This window comes from Prenolepis imparis, unplaced genomic scaffold (genome assembly GCF_030444845.1).
Source record: "Prenolepis imparis isolate NDT839.2.m4 unplaced genomic scaffold, iyPreImpa1.0 SCAF_17, whole genome shotgun sequence".
NCBI lineage: Eukaryota > Metazoa > Arthropoda > Insecta > Hymenoptera > Formicidae > Prenolepis > Prenolepis imparis.
The window spans coordinates 894,950-918,998 of NW_028141175.1; the positions used below are offsets into that span (position 1 = coordinate 894,950).

General features: G+C 36.4%; 4 protein-coding genes across 8 annotated transcripts; 2 read left to right on the forward strand and 2 right to left on the reverse strand.

Annotated features, from left to right (window-relative positions):
* Positions 1-957: 957 nt before the first annotated feature.
* Taz (tafazzin, phospholipid-lysophospholipid transacylase) lies at positions 958-7,024 on the forward strand. Of its 2 annotated transcripts, none has more exons than XM_083056391.1 (5): positions 958-1,231; positions 3,254-3,382; positions 4,149-4,392; positions 5,347-5,484; positions 5,594-7,024. In XM_083056391.1, exons 1-5 carry the CDS (start codon positions 1,117-1,119, stop codon positions 5,631-5,633), a joined length of 666 nt encoding a protein of 221 aa, XP_082912517.1. In that variant the 5' UTR covers positions 958-1,116; the 3' UTR covers positions 5,634-7,024. The 2 variants fall into 2 exon arrangements, with proteins under 2 accessions (XP_082912517.1, XP_082912516.1); XM_083056390.1 differs by having other exon boundaries at positions 962-1,231; positions 5,230-5,484.
* LOC145946634 (PX domain-containing protein kinase-like protein) lies at positions 4,295-12,925 on the reverse strand. 3 transcript variants are annotated; one of them, XM_083056385.1, is made up of 9 exons: positions 12,535-12,924; positions 12,077-12,265; positions 11,894-11,990; positions 11,048-11,472; positions 10,784-10,960; positions 10,134-10,544; positions 9,885-10,041; positions 9,232-9,443; positions 4,295-4,433 (listed from the first exon to the last, which is right to left on the reverse strand). In XM_083056385.1, exons 1-8 carry the CDS (start codon positions 12,634-12,636, stop codon positions 9,247-9,249), a joined length of 1,755 nt encoding a protein of 584 aa, XP_082912511.1. In that variant the 5' UTR covers positions 12,637-12,924; the 3' UTR covers positions 4,295-4,433; positions 9,232-9,246. The 3 variants fall into 3 exon arrangements, with proteins under 3 accessions (XP_082912511.1, XP_082912510.1, XP_082912512.1); XM_083056386.1 differs by lacking the exon at positions 4,295-4,433 and adding an exon at positions 9,761-9,805 and having other exon boundaries at positions 9,302-9,443; positions 12,535-12,925; XM_083056384.1 differs by lacking the exon at positions 4,295-4,433 and having other exon boundaries at positions 7,178-9,443.
* Positions 12,926-14,625: 1,700 nt separating this feature from the next.
* On the forward strand, positions 14,626-16,357 carry Nf-yb (nuclear factor Y-box B). The gene is made up of 2 exons (XM_083056392.1): positions 14,626-14,954; positions 15,518-16,357. Exons 1-2 carry the CDS (start codon positions 14,846-14,848, stop codon positions 16,057-16,059), a joined length of 651 nt encoding a protein of 216 aa, XP_082912518.1. The 5' UTR covers positions 14,626-14,845; the 3' UTR covers positions 16,060-16,357.
* LOC145946635 (uncharacterized) lies at positions 15,368-22,988 on the reverse strand. 2 transcript variants are annotated; one of them, XM_083056389.1, is made up of 4 exons: positions 22,558-22,988; positions 19,448-20,147; positions 17,421-17,570; positions 15,368-17,114 (listed from the first exon to the last, which is right to left on the reverse strand). In XM_083056389.1, the coding sequence occupies exons 2-4, from the start codon at positions 19,994-19,996 to the stop codon at positions 16,632-16,634; spliced, it is 1,182 nt and encodes a 393-aa protein (XP_082912515.1). In that variant the 5' UTR covers positions 19,997-20,147; positions 22,558-22,988; the 3' UTR covers positions 15,368-16,631. The 2 variants fall into 2 exon arrangements, with proteins under 2 accessions (XP_082912515.1, XP_082912514.1); XM_083056388.1 differs by having other exon boundaries at positions 19,448-20,233.
* Positions 22,989-24,049: the final 1,061 nt, after the last annotated feature.

Here is a 24,049-nt window from a genome sequence, read left to right on the forward strand (position 1 = left end):
ACGTTTAATATTCCGTATTCGTCTTGCCCTCCGTCTTTTTCCACTCCGTTTCATTTCCACTTTCTGGTTGTTTCGTTCTTGTCCTGTGCATGTCTCCGCTTCGTTACACATCGCCATCTCTCTCATTACATGCGATTCGATGTTTTAGCTACGCAACATAATTAAACATTAAATGAAACTAAGACAATAGAGCAGTCACGGTATCGATTTAATTAAGCCATTGAAATAATTTATGTAATTCTATAACTAGAGCATTACTAAACAAATTTAATCTCTGTCATCATTAAAGTTATTTTTACATTAAAAAAGATGGAAACAATAAGCTACTTGTGTATCGATTTTTCAAATCTTTTATATTAAAATAATTGAATTAAATTTAGAATTTAAAGATATTTTTATTTCTTCAAAGTTATTATTACGTGCGCAAATAACCTAACCTATGCAAAGAATTAAAATGAAACAGCGTACCTTTTCTCCGAATCGATTTGAAATATTTCTCGTTAAACAAACGAATGTTATCTCTTGAATGTTTTAATAATATTGATAACTGGCGAAAATGCAACGTGAGATTAAGACAGGTGTAATCGCTTCCAATAGCGGGGATTCAAGGACGCAATAAAACGTGACTAGGCATCGTTTTCGCTCAAGCAAAGATGCGCTCCCGATAATCGTTACACGTTACAATCATGTCGCCGAGATGATAAGAGACACGATACCTCAAAAACGGAGAAGGAGGGAGATAGGTGACAAGTCCTAAATTCTAAATTCAAGACAACAATAGAACAATATGCGGCTCGTCGACTCGTAACGCATCGACGGACGGGCGTCTCGAACGTGTCTGAAGTCTGAACGTGTCGACGCAATCAGGTGTGAGGTGTGAGATGTCGCGTCGGGCCGGGCCGGCTCGGCCGTCATCGGCGGCGCTCGGCGTGACGTACCCGGCCACGTGACCCGCGTCGCGAAACATGGCGCTGACTCGAGCACGAAGATGGCTGCCGCGCGTTACGAAAGACCGGACGATCTCTCGCGGGGAAGCCGTTTCCCGATCGTTCAATCGACGACCGCCGTGCCGCCGTCCGCTCTAGATAGTCACGCACGGTGGTGGCCGACGACGCGATGCTATACGACATCAAGTGGATCCTACCGCGACTACGGAATCCGTACGGTTTGTGGAACATCGCGAGCAGCATAACCTTCGCGGCGGTGGGCATTTTCTCGAAAATCATCATAGGTAAGGATAATCCCCGTGCCGGTCGTCGACAATCACGACGACCGATCGCTCGAGCGATACAGTTTCGCGACATCGCCGAGATCTCGTGGTGAATTTCAGTGGTGCGATGGTGATGGTGCGCGCGAGCGACATATCATTTCCCATCGAGTTTGGTGTAAGAGTGTTCGTCGTCGTCATCGTCGTCGTCATCGTCGTCTACATGATTGTATTAAAAGACGACATACGAGTATCGTCGCGAAGGTTAAATGAAAATATATAGCACGCGCTATGGTATCTCGTTACATTTGATTGACATTGACGGTGCCCGTTTCATCAGCATCGCGCGCGGAAATATACGGGCGCGCGATCGTTTACCATCCGCTGACTCGAAAACATTGACGTTGTTTATGAAAAATAAAACTGGAACACGTACGCGAGATGCAATTATAGCGCGTGATCGTACGAGCTGTATGATTAAAACAAGCCTTATCTGTCAATATCAATCGTTAGAGAAAGATCAGAGTCATTGTGTCGTCATCAATCATCGTGTTTAATTCAACGCTACAGATCACTACTTGCCTCGTGGACTTAGCGATATTATTCTCAAGTCTCTCTCTCTCGTGTAATATACATATTCAATATATATAATGGGGGACCTAATTATATCAAATTTTCGTAAATAAATCTGAAAACAGATTATGTGCATTCTTGATAGACTTTGAATTAGCATATAAAATCCATTACATAATGTGAGGTAAGCAATTTTTTACAAGCTTTTGCTGAACAATTTCCTGCTTGTCCATTTTATTTATTTAGATTAAAATATGCATTTTGTTGCATTTTAATTGGAAAAAATTACAGAATCAGAGCAGAGTGTGATGTATGCATATTTTTAAATAAGCTGTAATATACATATATATGATATTGGTAATTTATAATAAATTAAGGCACAGTAAAATACCATATTCAATAAAAATAAGCGCGTGATAAACAGTAAAAATAAACACAAAAAAATAATTTCTGCACGTAAACATTTAATTTTGCTAAACTTGATTATTACCATTTTTTATATATGAGTTATTCTATATTCTATTAGTAATATTTTTTACATATTTCCAGATAATACTTGTATGATAATAACATTAATTTTATTAACATATTTCATTCACTATGAAATATATATTATATGATATAAAATATACAAATAGATAAATAAAATATAAAATAGATAATAAATGATATAAAATATATAAAATAATATGGTTTGAAAGTTATAAACCAAAGTCTATTCGTTGTTTTTCTACACGTGGATGCATTCGCGTATTATTTTAAATGAAAGCGAAATTATGTTAATACATCGTATTCATCACAGATATAAAGGTCACTCATTGCATATATGTTTTCTGACTTGTAACATTGAATGATAATCATGACTTGACGTATAATTTAATAACGCGATATTCCTTTTATTACAATATTCCTTTTAAAGACTAATCTTGTGCCGTGCTTATTTCGTAACAAAAATATTCAAGCTATCATATTAACTTTAATCTATAATAAAGTATTAATCATCGTTAACTTTATCATAGCGAAGCATTAATTAGATTTTACAATAATTTCAACTTAATTATGGATAACGCATAATTATAGATAATTAACACAAGACAACAGAAATCGAAATATTGTTAAAGGAAGTTTGCGAATTTCATGGTCGATATATCGATACTCTATAGAGTATTCAATTAATACATATGCGGCAATTAATATACATCTTTCGAATTAACATACCGAAGAGAGAGAGAGAGAGAGAGGAGAGAGGAGAGAGGAGAGAGAGCTTTCGATGTTGAAATGCGCGATTATTGAATCTTGATTTTTTTGACGAATCTGATTTTATGTGTCAGGCATCTCGTGGCGAAACCAAGGTGAGAGTCCTTTCCGCGGACTCTGGACCGTATATACTATATGTATACCGCGACACTGCATAGCGTGAGTATCGCTCCGCGGTGTGTAATCTAACGCAAACATTTATCTTCTGCATTTAAGAATGGCTGAACAAAACGACGGTGTACAACAAGCACATTATCTTGCGCGCCTTAGACCTTCGGCCGAAAAACGTTCCGCTCATTACCGTGTCGAATCATCACAGTTGCTTCGACGATCCGGGGATATGGGGTAAGCTTTTTCCCTTACACGTCATTCGTTAAATGCCTTTCGGCATTCGCGTAATAACGTATCATCAGTCCTCTCTTCGGCCCTCGCCGTGGATTCGAGCGGCTGATTTATCGTCTCAAAAAAAAAATAAATAAATAAAATATGCGTACGAATCGTCCGAGGTGTAAAACGATGCATCGCGATCCCGCAGATGCAGTTAAAGGCCAGGGAGAGACGCGTTGTAAGAATGAAGTACAATATCCCGACAATGAAACACGTTTGATTAGAAGAAGGCTGGAAAAATTCAAAAATCGAATTGCCTTTTGTCTGAAAAATTTGAGTATCTTTTGGAGCAAGATTACGATACTCGAGACATTAAAGCTTGAAATATTTGCTCGCTAATCTCGATACATTCTAAAGTACTCGAGTCACAATGGTTTGTAAATCCGAGATTGGTAACGATAAGATAATAGCTATGAGATCATCTCGAGTCAAAGGTGAGAATGAAAAACAATAACAAAGTCTTTGTCTTTAATTCCATTCCGTCTCTCCGTTGGCGCTTAATTGTGCTCGTAATTAAAAGTTTCCTTGTATTTTTCCATGTACGCGTCGTTTTTCTTTTCTTTTTTTTTCTCAAAAGTAATAATAGTAATAATAGTATTTTCTCGACATCATCAAATGTACGCTTCTGTCCCCTCTTTTGAGACGTATTTTTCTTTCTCAGAACGACGCCGATACGCGATCGAATGAAAGAATTTAAGACAGAAAAATCTCTGAACTCATTTAGCGACCCTGGACATCCGGCACGGGTTTAATCGACATAAGATACGATGGTCGCTCGCCGCCCAGGACATTTGTTTCACGAATGTCTGGCATTCCTACTTTTTCATGCTCGGCAAGTGCATACCCATCGTCAGAGGTGACGGCGTGTATCAGGAAGCCATGGACTTCTGCATCGAAAGGTTGGCCTGCGGCGAGTGGGTGCACGTCTTCCCCGAGGGAAAAGTCAATATGCTTAAGGAAGACATGAGGTTCGTACTCGAGTTACTTTCCTAATCCTTTGCTCCGAAACCTGAGAACGTAAATTGCTGTAAATTAATACCATCATATCATATCATGCAATGAAACAAAAAATATATATATAAATGTTTATAATTTGCAATTTATATTTTTAAAACGTTCATTATTACATTGATAAAGATTGATTCGATTTAAGAAAGAAATTTAATGTGCAATAATTGAATTATTAAAAATTTAAGGCTTCTGGTACCTTGCCGACCATGTCGGAATCGTGACGTCAGAGGCGAGAAAATACACGCTATTTTTTTTTAGATGCCATTTCTAAATAAAAACATATTTGCATAAAATAACACTTAAGATCTCTTTAATACACTTCTAAAAAACGCCGAAAACTATCCTTTTCCCTTTATAATCAATCAACAGCTGTAAAATGTAATATTATGAGGCCCAGTCCTTCTGGTCTTTGCACATGCGCAGTCATTCCGCATGTCAAAGTCTGATATCTCGATCATTTTAGGGTTGTTGATTGACTGTCGAGGGAAAAGAATAGTTTTCGGCGTTTTTTAAAAGTGTATTAAAGAGATCTTAAGTGTTATTTTATGCAAATATGTTTTTATTTAGAAATGGCATCTAAAAAAAATAGCGTGTGTTTTCTCGCCTCTGACGTCACGATTCCAATATGGCCGCGGTGAGCATCCAGGAGCCTTAAATATACCTATTGACTTATTCTTGGAAAATATATCTTTCATAAAGATTATTTCTTAAAACTCTATACTTGTGAGAAAAGAAGATTCTAGATATATGCCATCACTATATTCGATGAGAATTAAATCGATGACATTGTTTAGGTTGAAATGGGGCGTGGGTAGATTAATATTAGAATCGCCCGTCTTGCCTATCGTAATTCCTATCTACCATTTCGGTATGGAGGAAGTACTTCCCAACGAGCCGCCCTATATGTTTAGAACGGGAAAGAGAGTTACCATGAATTACGGTGAACCTATAGACTTTAGTGGATTGCTGGCTGAATTGCGGGCGTCGAAAGTGAGCGAGATGGAGGCACGAAAAGCGATAACTGATCGCATTCAAGAAGAACTTTCAAGGTAATACTGTATATAATGTTTACACCTTTATGTTTCGCCAGCATTGTTGAGTAAAGAAATGACCAATAACAAAAAGAAAGCAAAGAATTATTCATTTAAACATTTTCAGATTGAAAGCAGCAACGGAAAAGCTTCACACTAAGTTATGACGAAGATGATTTTTTTTCCGTCGTCCCATCTAGCCTTAATTTGCCAAAAATATAAAGAGAAGTTTGATTACGTGATCAAGAGTGAGTATGTGAACAATATGTATGAGATCGGTTTTCTTTTTTAAAGCATTATATTCATATTGTAAGTAATATTTTTCTGACAATATTGAGTATCAGAGTTAACGTAAGTAATTGTCATAACAAGTCATTCTACGACGTTTTCGTCGTCTTTAATTATTCCTCGTAACTCTTTAAAAGCCTATTAGAGACACATATAGAGAATGTATCCGAAGTTGCGTACTTGCTCCCAATTTTATACATTGATAAATGGGATCGTCTTTTATAATTTATATATATAAAAAAATATTACATATATATATTAATTATCCTTTAATAGAAATTTGTTACATTCAGTTTTCTCTTTATCAAGTAGACTTGTTAATAAAAGTGAATCTTATTTATAGTTTTTGATTTCATTGACGAGATGTTTAATTTTAAGATAACATATAAATATAACTGAATATATTATAAAAATTTTATTAATAGAAAGTTGACTTTGTGACTTTGTCTGAAGTTTATGATTTGTAAGAAAAAGTGCGCCAATTCTGATACATGCTGCATATATGTATATTCCTTTGGAGAGTTACATATTTCTCGAATAATGTAGCGTCTTTTTTATAATAATTTATACATATATAAATTATTATAAAATTATATATATATAATTATATACATATGTATATTATATATATAAATACATAACATGAATATTTATGTATATACTTATACATAAAAAATATATGTATATAGTACGAATAATCGTAATACTATCACGATTCTATGATAATTATCATTAAAAGTTTTGATAGTACAAGCTAAGATTATATAATGTAACCGGGATTTAATAACAGAACTACAAAAACCGTGCCAGTACCTCATTCATTATTCTATTTTCAAAGACGGTTTAAGGTATCACTATTAGTGCGGGATATAACGCACACCTGGCCATTATTGATTATATGCTTCGCGCTCTCGTTACAAGCACCGTGCCAATTAACCGATTTGTACTTGTTTTATTAGGAAACGCGTAATAAGCATGCTTACGTTTGCAGTCAAGGTAAACGAGCATTAAAACTAATACACGGCGTGTCTCGTACATTAGAAGAGATTCACACCACTTTTGTTATGATAAATTTGCGTAAAGCGCAACTATATAGATATAGATGTAGTATGGACGGGAAATGATTTTATACTACGTCGTTTGATAACTCGTGAAAAAAGACAACTAATTCGTTTATCGATGCGAGATTGTTTTTTTTCCCTTTTTTTTTTGGATATTTATTGTGATATATTTAAGTCGTTACAACAGCTCTGTTATCATGACAATCGCATATCTATATACGTTCCCGTGTGTGTATATATATATATATACACAATGTTGAATACACATACTTTTATGCTATACACACGAACTGCTATCAAAATTTTGGGATTATTTAAACATGATCAATTTATATTTATAAATTGATGTATTACTTGTTGAGTATATATATATATATATATATATATATATATATATTACTAAGTATTAAAATACCCGCCTCTTTCGTCTGAAATAAAATTGTCTTGTTTGTTTCATCAGTTGACTCGACATTTATTTTAATAAACTTAAAACTTTGTTCCCTTCCCTAGGATACGTATAAGGTTTCTATATAATTTCTCTGCATGCTATGTACATTATCTGTTTATAAATGTGTAAGGCATATGACAATTTTGCAAAGGAGAGTCTAAAGTAACGCTTAAAATCATGCCATTTACAAGAAACTCTTAAAGAGCTTTTGTTATTCACTAGTTCTGTAGATTTTAATGCTAATTTTTTTTATGCGTAAATGATATTATAAAAGAATATATATTCTTTTTTTTAAATCGTGTGTGTCTATCGTCCATCGTTCTAATATCTGTTTTTGAAAGAATATACAATTAAATAATAGCCTCTGGTAATATCAATGTTTTTGTCCAATATTTTGTTGAACGTAAAATTTCATGAAATTACAAAAGTTTATCTTTTTATACTCTTGAGTATATAAACAACCTTTCCGAAGCAAATGTAATATAATAAATCTTGAAAAATAGCAATAAATATTCCATTATATATTGTTATTATCATCGTCATCTGTACCAGAGATCATATTTGATGAATCATAATTACATAGTTGTCATATACATCTAAAACAGTGATAAGTGTATTAAAAGATGTGATTATATATATTACAATTTTTTGTTAGATCCACAGATAAATGGATTTATACGAGACACATACTTGTTCATAACATACAGAAATAGATAACGTTCTATGCGAGACATGTCTACTGTTGATATCGTATTATTCATAAATACGAAGATCATATATCCCTTGGCACGTTTTTAATTCGTAAAACTAGACGTCCCAGTCTCACGAACGATACAAAAGCGGCGTACGATTCTCGCATTTTACCGTGCAAACACAAACGAGAAATAGATATTTATATATATATGTATTTATATTATATATATCTCATAAACTCTCTTTGAATAGTTAAAACAGTAGATGAGTATAACCAGAGAAAATTTACTTTATATATATACGTACATACTATCACCCCATTGTGTATCACTGCCTTTTTTGTTTGTATTCAAACAAATTTAATATATACATTTCGAAAAGAGAAAGACGAGTCACGAGTAATAACGAAATATAAATCGATCGCGAAACTTGGCCCACAATCATAAATAAGATGTATTACCATCTTCTATGGTGTTATTAATTGATATATAAATAGGAGAGATATGTTGGACTAGAAAATGCAATTTCTCATAGTCATATTCTTGATTCACAAACGCAGCTATAATATTATCAATCAAAATAACTTTAGAAATGTTTCAAATTGCTCCCACCATACTTACTATACATTCTGTACTAACTATAGATAATATATATAATTATATGCTCCTGTTATTATATTCTATTAATATTTCTAAGAGCTTAAATAACTTTTAATGTACAGATATTTAGGAAGAATATGATATAAGATTCGTAAAGAATTGGCAATTTTTCAAAAAACATTTATTATTTTGATTGGTTGTTCTGTATATGTTTAGGCTCGTTCTTGGACGGCAAGTCTATAAGCGAAGCAAGCGTTGATAGATTAGATTTCGTAAAAACAGAATAGGCCAAACGAAACTAATATTGATTATACATCACAAATTTAATACATTGTATTTTTAATATAATTGATTTAAGCCAGAATCTTGTCATGTAGCAAGAGCACATCACATTAAAATAAGATAAAAATTTCAAAAGTTTATAAAATGCAAAGTATCGCGATCGAAATAAAACAACATTCCAATTCTATACATATAGGAGTCACGAGGAGCATGACATAGTTATATCATTCAGGCAATCTCTGAATTCAATGTAATAATCTACAGGTACACATCGTTTGTTCTAATCAAGCACAAGCATGTTCTTTGTCCGACATTGTATGGCAGTCACGCAAGATTTGAAATAAATCTGCGTGGCTTTTCTCCCTTTGTTTATCTATAATCCTAATCTATTTACCTTTCGTTTATTTGTCTAACGATGACCATTTGCAATCCTTCGCAGCTTATTCTTGTCGAAATTGCAAATACTACCGAGTAAAGCAGCACGGTTGTTTGACGATTTTGATACACTATTTGATACACTAGACGCTTCAGACGGCGGCGGCAACGAAGGTGGTGGCGGAACGCCTTTGCCAGGAACTGCATCCCCATGCGGAATATCTACAGAACCTTGAGTGGAAAAAAATAAAAAATGATATAGTTAGACTTCTCAGCATAATATATGTTTTGTGTTCTAGGGAATTGAAAAAAGAATTTTTTTTTTTTTAATCGGGTACGCAACTAATTGTATATGATATTTACTTATACATTACAGGCAACATTGAAAATTCTGAAAATAACACGCAAGCTAACAAATTTTCAAATTACAAGAGTACAGGGAAAATCTGCAGAGCAACAATGAGGAAAAATTCTACAAAACAAAGATGAGAGAATAATTATGAAAAGTTGTTAGACATTAAGAAGATCTGAATGCTCGAATGACCTACGTGAAAGGAATGACCGCAGTACGCGCCATCAACTTTTGTGTCCAGCTAATCAAGAGATGTAGAAACGTAAATGTCAATTAGCACGTAAATGACAATAGCAGTGAGGAACATTACAATGACTTACGAAGCGATGGAGGAGTCAACGTTCCAACGCTGGTAGCTGTGGATGTACTTGTCGGACTGTCTGAGCGCTCTGGACTCTTACCGTTTATTTGCTTCGTTCCATTTGTACTCAATTGCGATGCAGAGCGTTGTTCCTGCGCCAATTTCTGTTCTTTCTTCTGCAAAATGTAATAATCGAAATGAGATCCTATCTCGGTCGCTACTTTTTTATTCTGTAAACTCCTTTCTTTACTCTTTATTATATACTCACCAATTTATGCTTTCGTTTTTTCATCTCTTCTTCAGAGCTCATCATTTCTTGAACTTTGACAAGCCTCTTCTGATGCCGGGCGACTTTCTGTTCATCGCGCAATCGCTGTTCAGCTTTATTTACAGCTTCTTGCAAAGCTTCCTTCAAATGATTGCTCAATTTGAAATGTGGCTTTTCCACAGTGCCAATGGCCAACGCGGCACGCCTTGCCGATTCGAAGAATGGGTGTTCCAACAATCGAGTCACTGTCGGCAAATCTTGTTTTAGAGCTTCTGGCGATAATATAACTTCTAGCAAATTTTTCAAGTTTGCTTCGCAATGCGGTAGCTCCGAACATGTTGCTTCCATAAGCGGTCGTCCGAATGCCATTTCGTACAAAACATGTCCAAAGGAGTACACATCAACCTGAGTCTGTTAAGAAAAATACATCAAAACATGTAAATATTATAAATGCAAGAAAACATTTATACAGGGAATATAACTCAGAAGGATAATTTTCCATGAAAAATTCAAAATAAAGAAACAATTTTTTTAATTTCTTGAAAGAAAAGATAAATGACTTTAAAAATTAAAAAATTACATTTTTTTTTCATTTTTTTCAACACTTGATTGTATCATTAGTTACAAAATATTGATCACTATTTATTTACCGTGGCATGTAATTTACGCCTTTGCACTACGTAAGGCCGGTAAAATGCTGGTAATCCTAGAAGTCCATTTTCTATATCTAATAATTTAGCGCATCTTGGGGTTAAAAGGACATTACCAGTATGTAAATGTCCATAAGGTAATCCCTTCTCGTGAAGAAATCCTAGAGCCTCCAATATCTGCACAAACCAATAATATTGTTATGCAAAAAAATAATCTCTCGATATGTCTCACTATAACGTGATTCTTATATAAAAATTTTTAACCTGATAACCATATGTCGCAACTTCTTGAGTTGTCAATGATTTTATTTGTTTCGGATTTCCATACTTCTTTATAAATGGCTGCTTAGGCTTGGCGACACACAGAATATCACGTAATGTGCCCATTGGATAGAAATTTCTTATCATTAGTGCCCCGTTGTCCGTAACATGCTGATGTACTATTGGTTCGATGTAAGTGTGTCGTAGAGAGCCCAGAGTCTTGAAAACTCCTTGTATGTCTTTATCTTGCAAATGTTTGTCAGGGCCAAACTCGACCCAAGCCAGTAAGAGTTCTTGTTTTGCATTCTGACGATTTTTCACTGTATAATAATGTTTTCGTAATCGCCATCCCATATCAGGGATGGGTTTGCATACTTCAAAATTAGCATCGCTCCTTAATGCTAATGATACTTGTTGTAACGCGATTTCTGTAGAACAGATAAATAATTTCCACATTTTACACAAACATTTTATTCAACAAAATAAAATATCTAAAACCAAATATATGCATCCTTATATTATTCAGAAAAAGTTTATATTATAATATAATCTTTACAATGTTAATTATTATTTCTCATGTATAATATTTAAAATATCTTATATATATATATATATATATATATATATATATATTATTAACATTGTAAAGATTATATTATAATATAAACTTTTTCTGAATAATATAAGGATGCATATATTATATATATATATATATATATATATATATATAAGATATTTTAAATATTATACATGAGAAATAATAATTAACATTGTAAAGATTATATTATAATATAAATATATATTTATATATATATATATTTATATGCTATCGTAAAGAAAAAAGCTTACCATGTAATGGTGCTGTATAATTCTCAGGGTCTAAAAACTTTTTCATGGGAAGTGAAGATGCCAGTATAGGATTCATTAGTACTATGTTTAGATAATTCTGAAAAAAAAAAAAGAAATGTTATTGTATTGCATCGAATACTATATATATATATAAACAAGCATATTATAATTGCGATGATGAACCTGTAGTGCTATTTGTCTCTCAGCTATAAAGTCTGGCTCCATATTACCAATAATCCTTTTTGGCGGTAGTGGCTGATCAAAGCCAGAGATGGATAAAGTCGCATTGAGCTGTACAAAGTCATTGTAACGTCTGCTCACTCTCCAAGATCTTTCGGGAAGCGGACCTCTCTGTGTTTTGATTACGTATTCCTGAATATATACGTATCAGAGTTTTCAGTATACAATCTAACAAGTGAATAATAAATATGGCTGTATACAAAAACAAAGTTACAAGATATACAGCGGACAGGGTATTCCAATTTGATTTTTTTCCCCAAACAAATACAATGTCAAAATGGCAAAATATAATCCAATCCCAACGAGATGTAGTGATAAGAATCCATATAATTTTGACAAATGAAAATAATTATAGGACGAGAGAGAGAGAGAGAGGGAGAGTGATAGAGGAAACGAAATACCGTATGACCGTCGATGGTCCTCGCATTTTCGATGACACTGGTCAGCTGCTCCGTATCATCTAACAACACTTTATTCGTGTATCTCTTCTCGAATAAAGCCATTGATCGTTAGTCTGACGCGAGGCAGGGCCCGTACGGGACCAATTGCGTTTGTCTCTCGCACAGTTCTCGCGCGTCGCCATACATGACGCGCTTCTGCATCATTTCAACATTGGTGAATACACGGCGGCACTTATCGCGAAATATTTTCAATGTCAGCTCGACACACGATACACGCGTACAGGGGAGAAAGGATTACGCGATAACTCGTTGACTCGCGTAATCGAATTCTATATACACAGCAACACGGCTCAGCGAAACTTGACAACACACTCGCCGATCAGGTTGTCACTGGTTGTCACTGTGACGTCACGCCGGCGCAGATAGGTGGAACTTTTCCTACAAGAGTTGATGTATGCAGTAGATCCCTCTATTCTCTACCCTTTTATTCTGGATCTCTCTCTATTCTGTCACCCTGCGGCAAAGTGGAATTCTCCTTTTATTTTATTTATTTACATGAAAAAATATATATATTTATGCGTCACTATACTTTGTTGGAAAGAATAACGCACGTGACAATCGGGTTCGTTAGCATTTTAGTTGCGGGAATTTTTTTTTTTTTTTTTATGAAATTAGATTCTACTTGATATTTTCAAAATAAATTTGTTTATTTTGCTTTCTGCGCTCTCTCTCCCCAGTGAGCATTATTGAGAGGAAGAGCTCTTTAAGAGAACTTTTTGAAAACTTCATTAATTTTTCTCAAAAATGATATTAGTAAGTTATCTTTTTGTAAGATATATATCTTTCAGAAGAGCTCTTTAAGAGAACTTTTGAAGACCTTATTAATTTCTCTTAAAAATGATATCAGTAAGTTATCTTTTTGTAAGATATCTTTCAGAAGAGCTCTTTATGTTGTCTATTCATAGATGTCTGTAGAGTCTCTAGCAAGCGTGCTATTTTACGAAAGCCGCACATGGGCAAGCCACATATATACGTGTGTGAACTGCGTGCTCTGAGTTGAATTTCAAGGAGATAGCATTTACGTTCTTCGATATTAACGTTTAATCTTTCTTTCTTAAATTATAAATATTATTAAATATGTATTTGAGCATAAAATAGATTATATATTTTCATATATATTTTTGTTATTTGTTCTATGTTGCCTCTATATCCAACCAAAGAAGTTGGGTTATGTCTGCAAAAAGCACGTTGCAATCATAAAGTTTTTTTTATTCAAAGTCTATGGGCATTTTGAAACCTGTTTTAATTTTAATAAAATGTTATAAAAGAAATATATACTAAGATTTATATTTTTTTTAAATATAAAAATATGTAAAAATATAATACTAATACAAATAGCAATTCTCAACGGTAACCTTTTTTTGATATTTAAAAGAAGTCAGATTGTGGAATTCTTTTAGATGTCGTTTATGTGATGTCTTTCTTTCCTCTAAAATCGACGCATTGGAGGACTTATTGATATCATATAATATTATCATTTTGATGGAGTTATCGGAAGTCCGACTCTTTTAAACTTGAGTACTTTATGAATTTCTTTTGATAACATATTGCTCACTGGGTCTTTTTTATCTTTCTCTCATTCTCGAATGTTTCGAATATATGCATTATCGTCTCGTTTCGAATGCAAAAAATTAAATATAATTAGAAAGAAATTTTAGCTTCTTTTATTTTGATTAATCAAATTCTAATTTTTAATCTTTTTTATTCAAACAAATTTGCAGACACATATAATATATAATGCGTAAAAAAATTTAATTATTCGTCTAGAGTACGATTTATAAATTAATTTCTTCACGCGTATATGCATTTATGCAAATTTCTGATTAGATTCTTAGTGCTTTGAATTTGCATTTGAAAAATTTCTTAATTCTAATTTTCCAATTCCTTTCTAATAATTTTTTTGCTTCAAGGGTGTGTTCGAAAATACTACTACTAGAGTAAAATAGCATTTATTAGTTGACCAATCAGAATGAAAAGAAGCAAATGACAAGTGAAATAACTGCACTCTGGTGATGAAGTACGAAAGCTAAAGTAGCGTTCGAGCCACAGGTCGATCCTGCATAAAAAATAAAACTGTGTTCCGTTGTTGAAGAAAGCATCCATATTTATATATACATTCAAGAGACTCTTTGGCGCGGCATAAAAACAAAGATAGGAAAAGGTTAAACGAGCACCAAGTCACGCAAAGTGTTGGATTTAGTTCGAGTAGGATTTATAATCGGGAATTATATATCGAGAATCATATCGGGAAATGGAGAATAGCGGTGAAAGCGGAGATGATGGTCCCTTAGGATCAACGTCGTTCCTGGGAGGAGGTACCGTGGCGACGTCTTACATTGGCGTACAATCGGATATGGAAGGTAGGTTAGCGTTCTCTCGACGGTCGGGAAAAATGTCGACATCGAGGTATACAACCTTGATCTGAATATTATTTCAATTCTTGACCCATTATTCTTTTAACCTATAAGTTGCGTCTCGCACATTAATCCTTTCTTTAAAGGTACGGAGTAATTTTTCAGATTATGCGAGATATTCGTATTCTACTTCCATTTCATTGTATTCTAATCTCAATCAGATAATTTGTATTTTATATCTTTATCTCTCCTTTGTTTCAAACTTTGCAACAAGCAATCTCTGACGAGATCAATTGTTGGTCAACTTGGTTTTGAAAAAGAAACTGTACCTCTTATCTATTTGCCTGTATTTGAATTATTAATATTATTGCATTACTTGTTTTATAGAAATGTGAAGGTAGAAATGTATTAACCATATGTAATTTATTAAAAGATTGATATTTATGTAACATATTTACACATATGTAGTTATTCCTCTGTAAATCATTACAAATCAAATTTGGAAATTAAACTCGTTTGGATTTGTAAGACAACGTATAAATCTTAACAAATACTTTTAATCGAAACAGATGACCCTGAGAACACAGATGATTCCAACCATGGTGCCGGGGATCCTTTGCAAAGTCCTGGGGTTTCCGCTGTCGGACCACTTCGCGAGCAGGATCGCTTCTTACCGATAGCAAATGTTGCCAAAATCATGAAAAGAGCCATTCCAGAGTCTGGAAAGATAGCTAAAGATGCGCGCGAATGTGTTCAAGAATGCGTGTCAGAGTTCATCTCGTTTATCACGTCAGAAGCGAGTGACAGGTGTCACATGGAGAAGAGGAAAACTATTAATGGTGAAGACATTCTTTTTGCCATGACTACTCTCGGTTTTGATAATTATGTCGAGCCTTTGAAAATGTATCTGCAAAAATATCGCGAGGCAACAAAAGGTGATAATCCTCCCAATACTGGAGCTACAACCGGCAATGGAAAGACAGAGCCGCAAGGCATGTATGAAGATCAATTATTTGCCATTACTGCGACTGCGTCCAGCGTAACCTCCGCTGACACCTCGGTCATCTATAGTTACTCGTCCAATGAGCAGATGCAGTTTCAACTTTCCTGATCATTGGGAATCAAAGTGATATCGATATAATGTATTTGTTCTAAGACACACTGTGTGATTTGTGAAACAGATCATAAGGACGATTGCACACAGATTATAATTCCGTGGAAAAGAGAGAGAAACGATTTTTTGCCTAGCGATATGTAGGCAGCAAAGTATTTTAGGTTTTAACGTTTAAGCATGATCATTGTAAGATTCGGTCGAGAGACAAAGTATCGCGAGTTATGGTAATTTTAACCCTTGTAAAGAAGCAATTTGTAAGTGTGAGCGTAAATAAACCAGGAGACTGAGAAAGAGACCCGGTCGACGGTGATGGATTCTTTACTTTCTCGACAATACGACAAGGATAGAAAAACGTAGCCGATTCCTTTATTTATCTATTGTTTTAAGATCTAAAGACGCATGTTTAGACTATTCTTTAGGCTGCGAGAACTTGCGGTTCAAGCCGCAAAACAGAAACTAGAGTCGAGTAATTGGGCAAGAACCGGCAGTAAATCGGCGTATATATATATAGTATATAGAATTTCATTTCGTAAAAAACGTTCGTGGCGCGCGTTACGTTGTACGTCCTTTCACTCCGGTAATTGGGCAGGTGAGAGCAGGAGCTCGTGTCCTTTCGTCGACGGTGACACGGGGCGGCTGGTGGGCGCGATCGGTCGTTCCTGCTGCGTCGGCGGCAACAGCGAGGCGGTCGACAACGTTCCCGGTCGCGCGTCCGCTTTCCTCGCCTTCTCCTTCTTGTGCGAGGCGACCTGACAGAACTGCCAGCGGCACTGGCCGCACCGGCACAGACAGAGGCACAGCAGCACGCGGAACAGACAGCACAGCAATCCGGCGCACAGGAGCGACGGGCCGACGAGTCTCAGCTGCGGGCTTAGGAAACCCTTCTCACCGGTGCCGACGAACGTGATGACTAAACCGAGCGCAGTGGTCCCTAAACCCACGTAGAGCACGGTGTTGACCGCCGCGCTGACCTCTCCCCTCTGCCGCATCACGTTACTGCTGTCATCTTCCTCGTCGTCGCTGCTCCCGTAGCAGTAACTGGCGTCTCTTATCTGGCGCATAACGTTCAACTTGATTTTTTATTATGTAATGTAGCAGGAGTATTGTAGGTGTACTGTATTTCGTTCGATAGCATACGTATTGATTTTGTCGCGACATTTCGAAATCTTACATCTTGAAGAATATTTCTCATTGTCAAATTGCCTTATAATTTTTAATTATGCAATAATTATATAGTAAAAAACTTATATAATTATGTATAAATATTAAATATCATGAAAATAATGTTCTCTCTTTTCTCTATTTAGAATATGTCTACGTCTACTACATGGACGACTAGTATTACTGAAACAGATTACCCTGTTTCTTTTCATCCATCGCCGATGTGCTTCGCACTGCTTCGTCTTGTAGCCATCTCGATATCCAGGTGATGTAGGAGATAAAGGAAGAGGCGAAGGTCTGTTGCATCCCTGCCATGCTGCCTTACCGCCAGGTCCTTGACCGCCGCACTGAAATATGTAATTCTCAGACATATCGTTACAAGCCAATTGTTAAGATCAATGTGAATGATATGATCTTGTGGATGATTGTGATTAGTTAACGAATTTTTGGTAACAAATTATTTTCAATTTATTATTTATTGTAAAATTAATTTTTAATTTGCACAGTAAATTTCCTCATAAGAGAATTGTGTATTTGATTATATGAATGTGAACGAAAATTAATAAAATTATTTCAGTCGGAAATGATAGCAGAGGGGGATTGAATGTTTCAACACAGCGATCGATGAACGCATATTCGTCAAATTTGCCTCGAGATCACTTGATCGGCACAAAGAAATATTGATCGATGAAACGTGCATATATATATCCGATTAATGGAGAATTTTTAGCGATAGATTCTAATCTATAACGAGTTTGATTGTAGACGTTGATCCACACGGGAGGAATGCGTGACTATTAATTTACAACACGCTCACGCGAAGGATCAGGATCAAGATCGCTTTTCGACGCGGCCGTGACTCTTGATACTTACCCCGTACGATCGTGGGGGATATCGTGGTAGCGGTGGAATGAGTCTGGTGGCGAAGTTGGAAGGTAATTCTCTAAAATTAACCACCTTACCACCCCGCAATCGCTGTTTATCTCGTCTATCACGTCTAATCAATAGAGCAGCCTGCATAGCTTCCGCTTATTCATTTGTACCGATTGTCGAAATTTTTTTTCAACCCCCTCAATGATTGCCGGTTTTCTTTTATTTTTTCTCTCTCTTTTAATCCTTTTTTTCTTTTATCCTTGATTAAAGGATCAAGAGAAACTACTTTTTCGGAGACCCATCCACCTCAGAGATTATCCGTCATCGATCCCGGACGGTACCGGATGTAACGATATACATCTAACGTCGTGCTACCCAACGTCGGCATCGATCGTTGCTCATGTTCGCCCAAGACGATAATCGCGGAGGGCATGTTTCATACGCTATACTGAAATTACATTGCGGAGTTTGCTTTAGCCGATCCAAGAGGACCCTGAAGAGAGATATTCGGGCTTGGAGAATCTGTCGTGCCTTTCTTACGTCGCTCGACAGATTTACTCGCGTGTTATTACGCCACCAGACAGCCGATCGATGCTATTTACTATATACGTTGCACGAGAGAAGTGCCGACAAGAGAGACGTGTGGTGCAATCAGAGAGAGCGTATACGCTTTTAAGTAAGGGGTGAGTCACGCTAAAGCGATAGAGTGAGTTTATAATCTTCGTTAATCTAATTCGTCAATGCGATATCGTGCACTTGGCAGAGATAACGGCTGCCTGTTGTGTAATCAAATTTTCGGCCAAAATGTACATGTATCCAGATAGATAAAACTGAAGCGAAGGGAAGATTAAAATGGTCTTGTCTGTATATTGAAATTTTTCATGATAAAAGACATTATTTAAAAAAATCTATTGTGTCGATTTCAGTAATTAATATAATGTGCGTTAGACTTTGCAGGCTTGATAAAATAACATAAAAAAAAATAAAAGAATTCGGTGCACGGTAGAAACAATAACGTAAGCGTTTAAGATAGCGTATAAAGACTTTTAAAGTATATAATTTTTTATACTTGCTAGACTTGATAGCTCATCAGTGTCGTTTGACAACATGTGTGTGTATTACAAGATGATAGTTTTCTCTACCTAATGCGCGCACTGCGTAGCATATTAATTTCATTTTGCGTGATTTCCTAGGCGCATGTATATAGATAGACGCGTGAACTATATGTAAGAAGATATGAAAGATGGTAAAGAGATTGTGGGCGATAGAGAGCGGCTAAGAGAAACAGCGTGAGCTGGCTGGAAGAGGCTGACATTATGAGGAGAGAGAGAGTGCTCAACGATGTACCCACCTGTAGCTCCGAAGTAGGAGGCGAGACTCGGAGATCGAGGACCGAGGACGGCGGGAAGGGAAACTTGCTAGACTTGTTAGCCGGATAGGTGGTGGCGGACGCCGAGGACTCGAGGGAAAGCGGGGGCGGCGAGATTGGGAACTGGATCGGCGAGACCGGCGCGACCTGCTGCTGGCGGGACTTGTGGTGGTCGGCAACGTGGTGACGGCGCCGATCGTCGATGCCCGGATGGAACGCGGCGGACGACGACGACGTCGAGGTCAGCGCTTGTTGGTGCGCACGCGGGACTTGCTGACAGGTGGCGGCGAGCTTGGTCGGGGGATGGTGATGGTGGTGATGGTGATGATGATGATGGTATTGGTGGTGGTGCTGGTGCTGATGCTGATGCTGGTGATGCTGATAGTGCTGCTGCTGGTGATAACGCGAGCCAAAAGGTGCGCCGCTCTTCAGTCTTGGTGGGACTACATGGATCGGCGTTTGCTTGTTAAGCTGCAGCCGCTTCTGTTTTCTCCGGTTGGCGATGCTGGCACCACCCGCCGCGGCATACATCGCTCCGCGGGTTGCCCAATCGCTTCCTCACTTCCCGTCTCAAAACAGCCTCGGGACGCCCCCGTTCCCCGTTACGAGTTAGATTCGCATGGTCGCGTGATGCGCCGATGATGGGTCCGTATCATGTCAGGCATGTTTCACACTCCTTATTCTGTTCCGGAAGAATTTTTTTTGCCACCTTTTTCTTTTCTCTTTTTCCTCCCTCTCTCTCTTTCTCTCACTCTTTCCTTTGCCTCTCTGGAAAGGCAAGAAAGGTGATGGAGCTCCGCTCGTTCTGGCGCCCATCGTTACGGTCTACGTTTCTAAATCGCTATGCGGCAAGCACGTTGAAAGCGATTCATTTTACGTTGAATAGAGTCATCATTAATCAGCGAACGCGTAACGCAATATTTTCTCGGTGACTCATCATGGACATAGGACGTCACGTTTGTCTTCAATATGCATAGCTGGTTCCGAGATACGATAGTTTTTTCCCTTTGACTCAAACAGTTTTCAGAGGGTCCGAATCACAAAAAAATATATCAAATCTATTATTTTCAGATATAGTCTATCGCGTTTTCTGTATTTAAAGCGTAACAAGTATTAATTTAAATATTGAAGAACAAGGAAAGAGAGACAAATTGTAGGAGAAAAAATATATGTGAATTCTATATCTATATTACAGATATTACAATGATTTTTAATCAAAATTTTGAATACTCTCTAGGAATAGATTTTAATGACATTTAATTCAATCTTAAAATAATTAAATTTAATCTTTATAATTTTTGTTATATAAAGTATTTTGCTCGGTTATGTGTTCGCTGAATATTAAAAAAGTAAGTGTTAATACTACCATGCACGTAGCAAGCAATTCCGCATATGTTACCAGAGAAAATATATTTAAAGATGGAGGCTCTAACAAGATATGCATCAATAAAGTGTGTTTTAATAGTAAACAAATGAAAAAAATAGCGACAAGTTCAAAATAACAATTTTTCCTTAATATAATTTCTTCATAGAATGTATAAGTCAAAATATGTTTTGCTCTGGTGTTTTATTTGATTTGAATTTCTTAAAGCAAAGCAAGAAAAGTTGCATTTAATTTATATTAATTGTTACATCTATAGTTCTAGCATAAAAAAATTCATATAATCGTATATGTGTGCGCATGTATAAAAAAGGATTTTTAATGTTGCATAAATTAATGATATCTCTTAATTTAATTAAAGTTAACAAATGTAATGGTACAACGTACATATAATTACATATAACATATAATTACAGTATAAGATGTTCAATCTAATATTTCATATATATAAATATTTAAAACTTCTCATAAAAAATTGATTTGAAATATTTTAAAATTCGATTTGAATATATAGTAATAACATAAGATTCACTGCAGTGTCACATTATCTAGAAAAAGCGCGATCTTGGGATAACTGTGCATCAATAATATCGTGACTATTGATAAAATCTCATAACGCGAAGCAATTTATAATATCTTTATCTTATTAAAGTAAAAATTATTTTTTAAATTTGGCTTTGATAAAAAATACATGTTATACTTATTCATTTTATTATAAAAGGACTTAATTTGATTTACATGTGTGTGCCAAACGCGCGTCTCGTTTACAGATTTGTAATTTTTTTAAAAATTGTGACAAACTTAATTGTTACACACATACCGTTAATGTTTACAACGCCTAAAAAAGAGCGAAAAGCAATTTCTACTTTTGCATATTTATACATTTATATCAAAAGTGCTCGACTACACGTCGCAAGCGTTGTGAAGAAAGGCAGAATAGTATATTACAGAGTATATTACACCAGTAAAAAAAGTTTTCGCAGCCCACGTGCAAAATATATGAACTTTCTTCACGATTATTTCGATCTATAAATTATTTACATTATTTACACTGAAAGTCAGTTGCTAGACGGGAATTGAAAGAGAATTATTCTGAAATATTCAGAAAAAGAGAGACTATAGTACGATTAAAAATGTATGACAGATGAGTTGGATGATAAGCGTTAATCGTGTCTAAGCGAATAAGCGACATGCATAGACGACGAATACGTGCGTGCACGAAGATATATAGACAGGACACGTATTTAACGCGATAGTCTGCGCTGCGGACATTCGCGGGACCAAGAAAGTCCACGATAAATACAACACGCAAAGGATACCAGAAGAGGAGTGACCTACTCTGATATGTCATCTATTCGTGATAAAAAGAAAAAGAAGTTACAAAGGCTGGCTGGTGGTCCCCGAGAAATGTCATGTAACTTTTTTCTTTTTCGCATCGTTTTCTCGCGACAGAGATGAAAATTTCTTTTCTTTCTTGATTTTACAGGGTGAAGAAGAGAGGTCTAGGGGACAACGAAAACGAGACAACGACGAGATAACGAAAAGGCTTGAGTGTCTATATCTTTTCTCTTTTTTTTTTTAAATTCGCTAGCAACCGCTGCAGCAGCGGACGGCGGCTTCAACGGCGGCAGCAACAGCAATAATATATAGCAAACAAAAAAAAGAAACAGGCATCAAGCCAGCCAACAACATCAAAAACGACTGCGCGTACCGACAACTTGAGAAAAAGAGAGAGATATCGCCACTGTGTGTGTTCAACCCCTTTTTTCTCTCTCTTCCTCTTTTCTCCTCTCTCCCTCTCACTCTCTCTCTCTCCCTCCCTCGTTTCCTCGATTCGTTCACAATAAACAGTGGTACGTCGACATTTTGTCGCCCCGCGTTGCTCGATTCCCTGTTTTTTCCGCTGCTCTCTGTTTTGTCCGTGTCACTATCACGGCGGACGATACGGAACGACGAGGGTGACGCGGATTCATCGAATGGCGCGTCTCACTCGATCGCCAAGGAGGCGCACGAAGCCTCCATCGCCCTCCTCGCGTATGCAGACGCACCCATCACCCTCGAACGAGCGTGCGACCACCGACTGACGACGACGACGACGGCTGCTGAGCCAGCCACGGACAACCGTGCCGCACGCGCGTTTCTACTCACCCCGTCTCTCTCTCACCCTTTCTCGTCGTCTCTCTCTTTCACCCTTTCTATTATCGGTGACCGCGCACCCCTACGCGCAGGGCCGAGTCTAGGAACCGAGATGTGAACATATAATAGCAGCTGACCCGTCACTTTCACCGCATTCGCAAAGGTGCTCTTCTTGTATGTATGCATTCGCCAAAAACGTGTCGCCGAAAGAGAGACGGATATTTCTGGGCTGTGCGAAAAAAGAAATATTGCATATATTCAAATAGTATTTTAAATTATATATCAGAATTATTTATATATTGTAAAAAGCTATTATATAAAAAAATAATAATAATTGTTTACCTTTTTCTTGTCATTGTTCAAAAAATGTGTACCTATGAGGCGCGTTTATAACAACTTGTGTAATAATTAACTTCATGTGTTTTTACACAATTCTCTCAAATGATACAAATATTTATAAGACATCGTAAACGCATTTTTAAAAAATTGTAAAGGGTATCTTTCTAGGATACCATTTGCTTTGAAATTTGCATCGTATTTCTATCATATTTTCTTCCAAGATTCTGTGGTTTTTTTATTTGGACCTATTATCAGAAAGCTTGCTTATTATACTGGCAAATGCACATGATTATATATATCAATCTATTGATACATTTATTAGACCATATACGTTTTATTAGACAGAGATACTTACGACGAATTCAGGATCGACGAAAACCGTCGCTTGGGAAACGAGGTAGGGGAAGAGGGTTCGAATTGTTTAGGCAGAGTCATATCCCTTTGGGGGTGAGTTTTGTTAAACAGCGCGCGTGTGCGGAAACGCCAAAGTCGAATTCTAGGGCAACCTGCTTTCGCGCCTATCCGCTACCCCGACTGTAACCGGGTTACCTCGCCTTCTCTCGATCTCACCCGGGTCGATATCCGCGCTAGCCCGTTGCCTTTGACCTTTCACCTTTATTACCTTAGCCTGATTTCACGACCGCATGCAGGTTACGACCTGCCTCATCGAATCTGTAATTCATTGGACGAATTCCAAAAATTTTCACTTGCATGGATTGTTACAAATG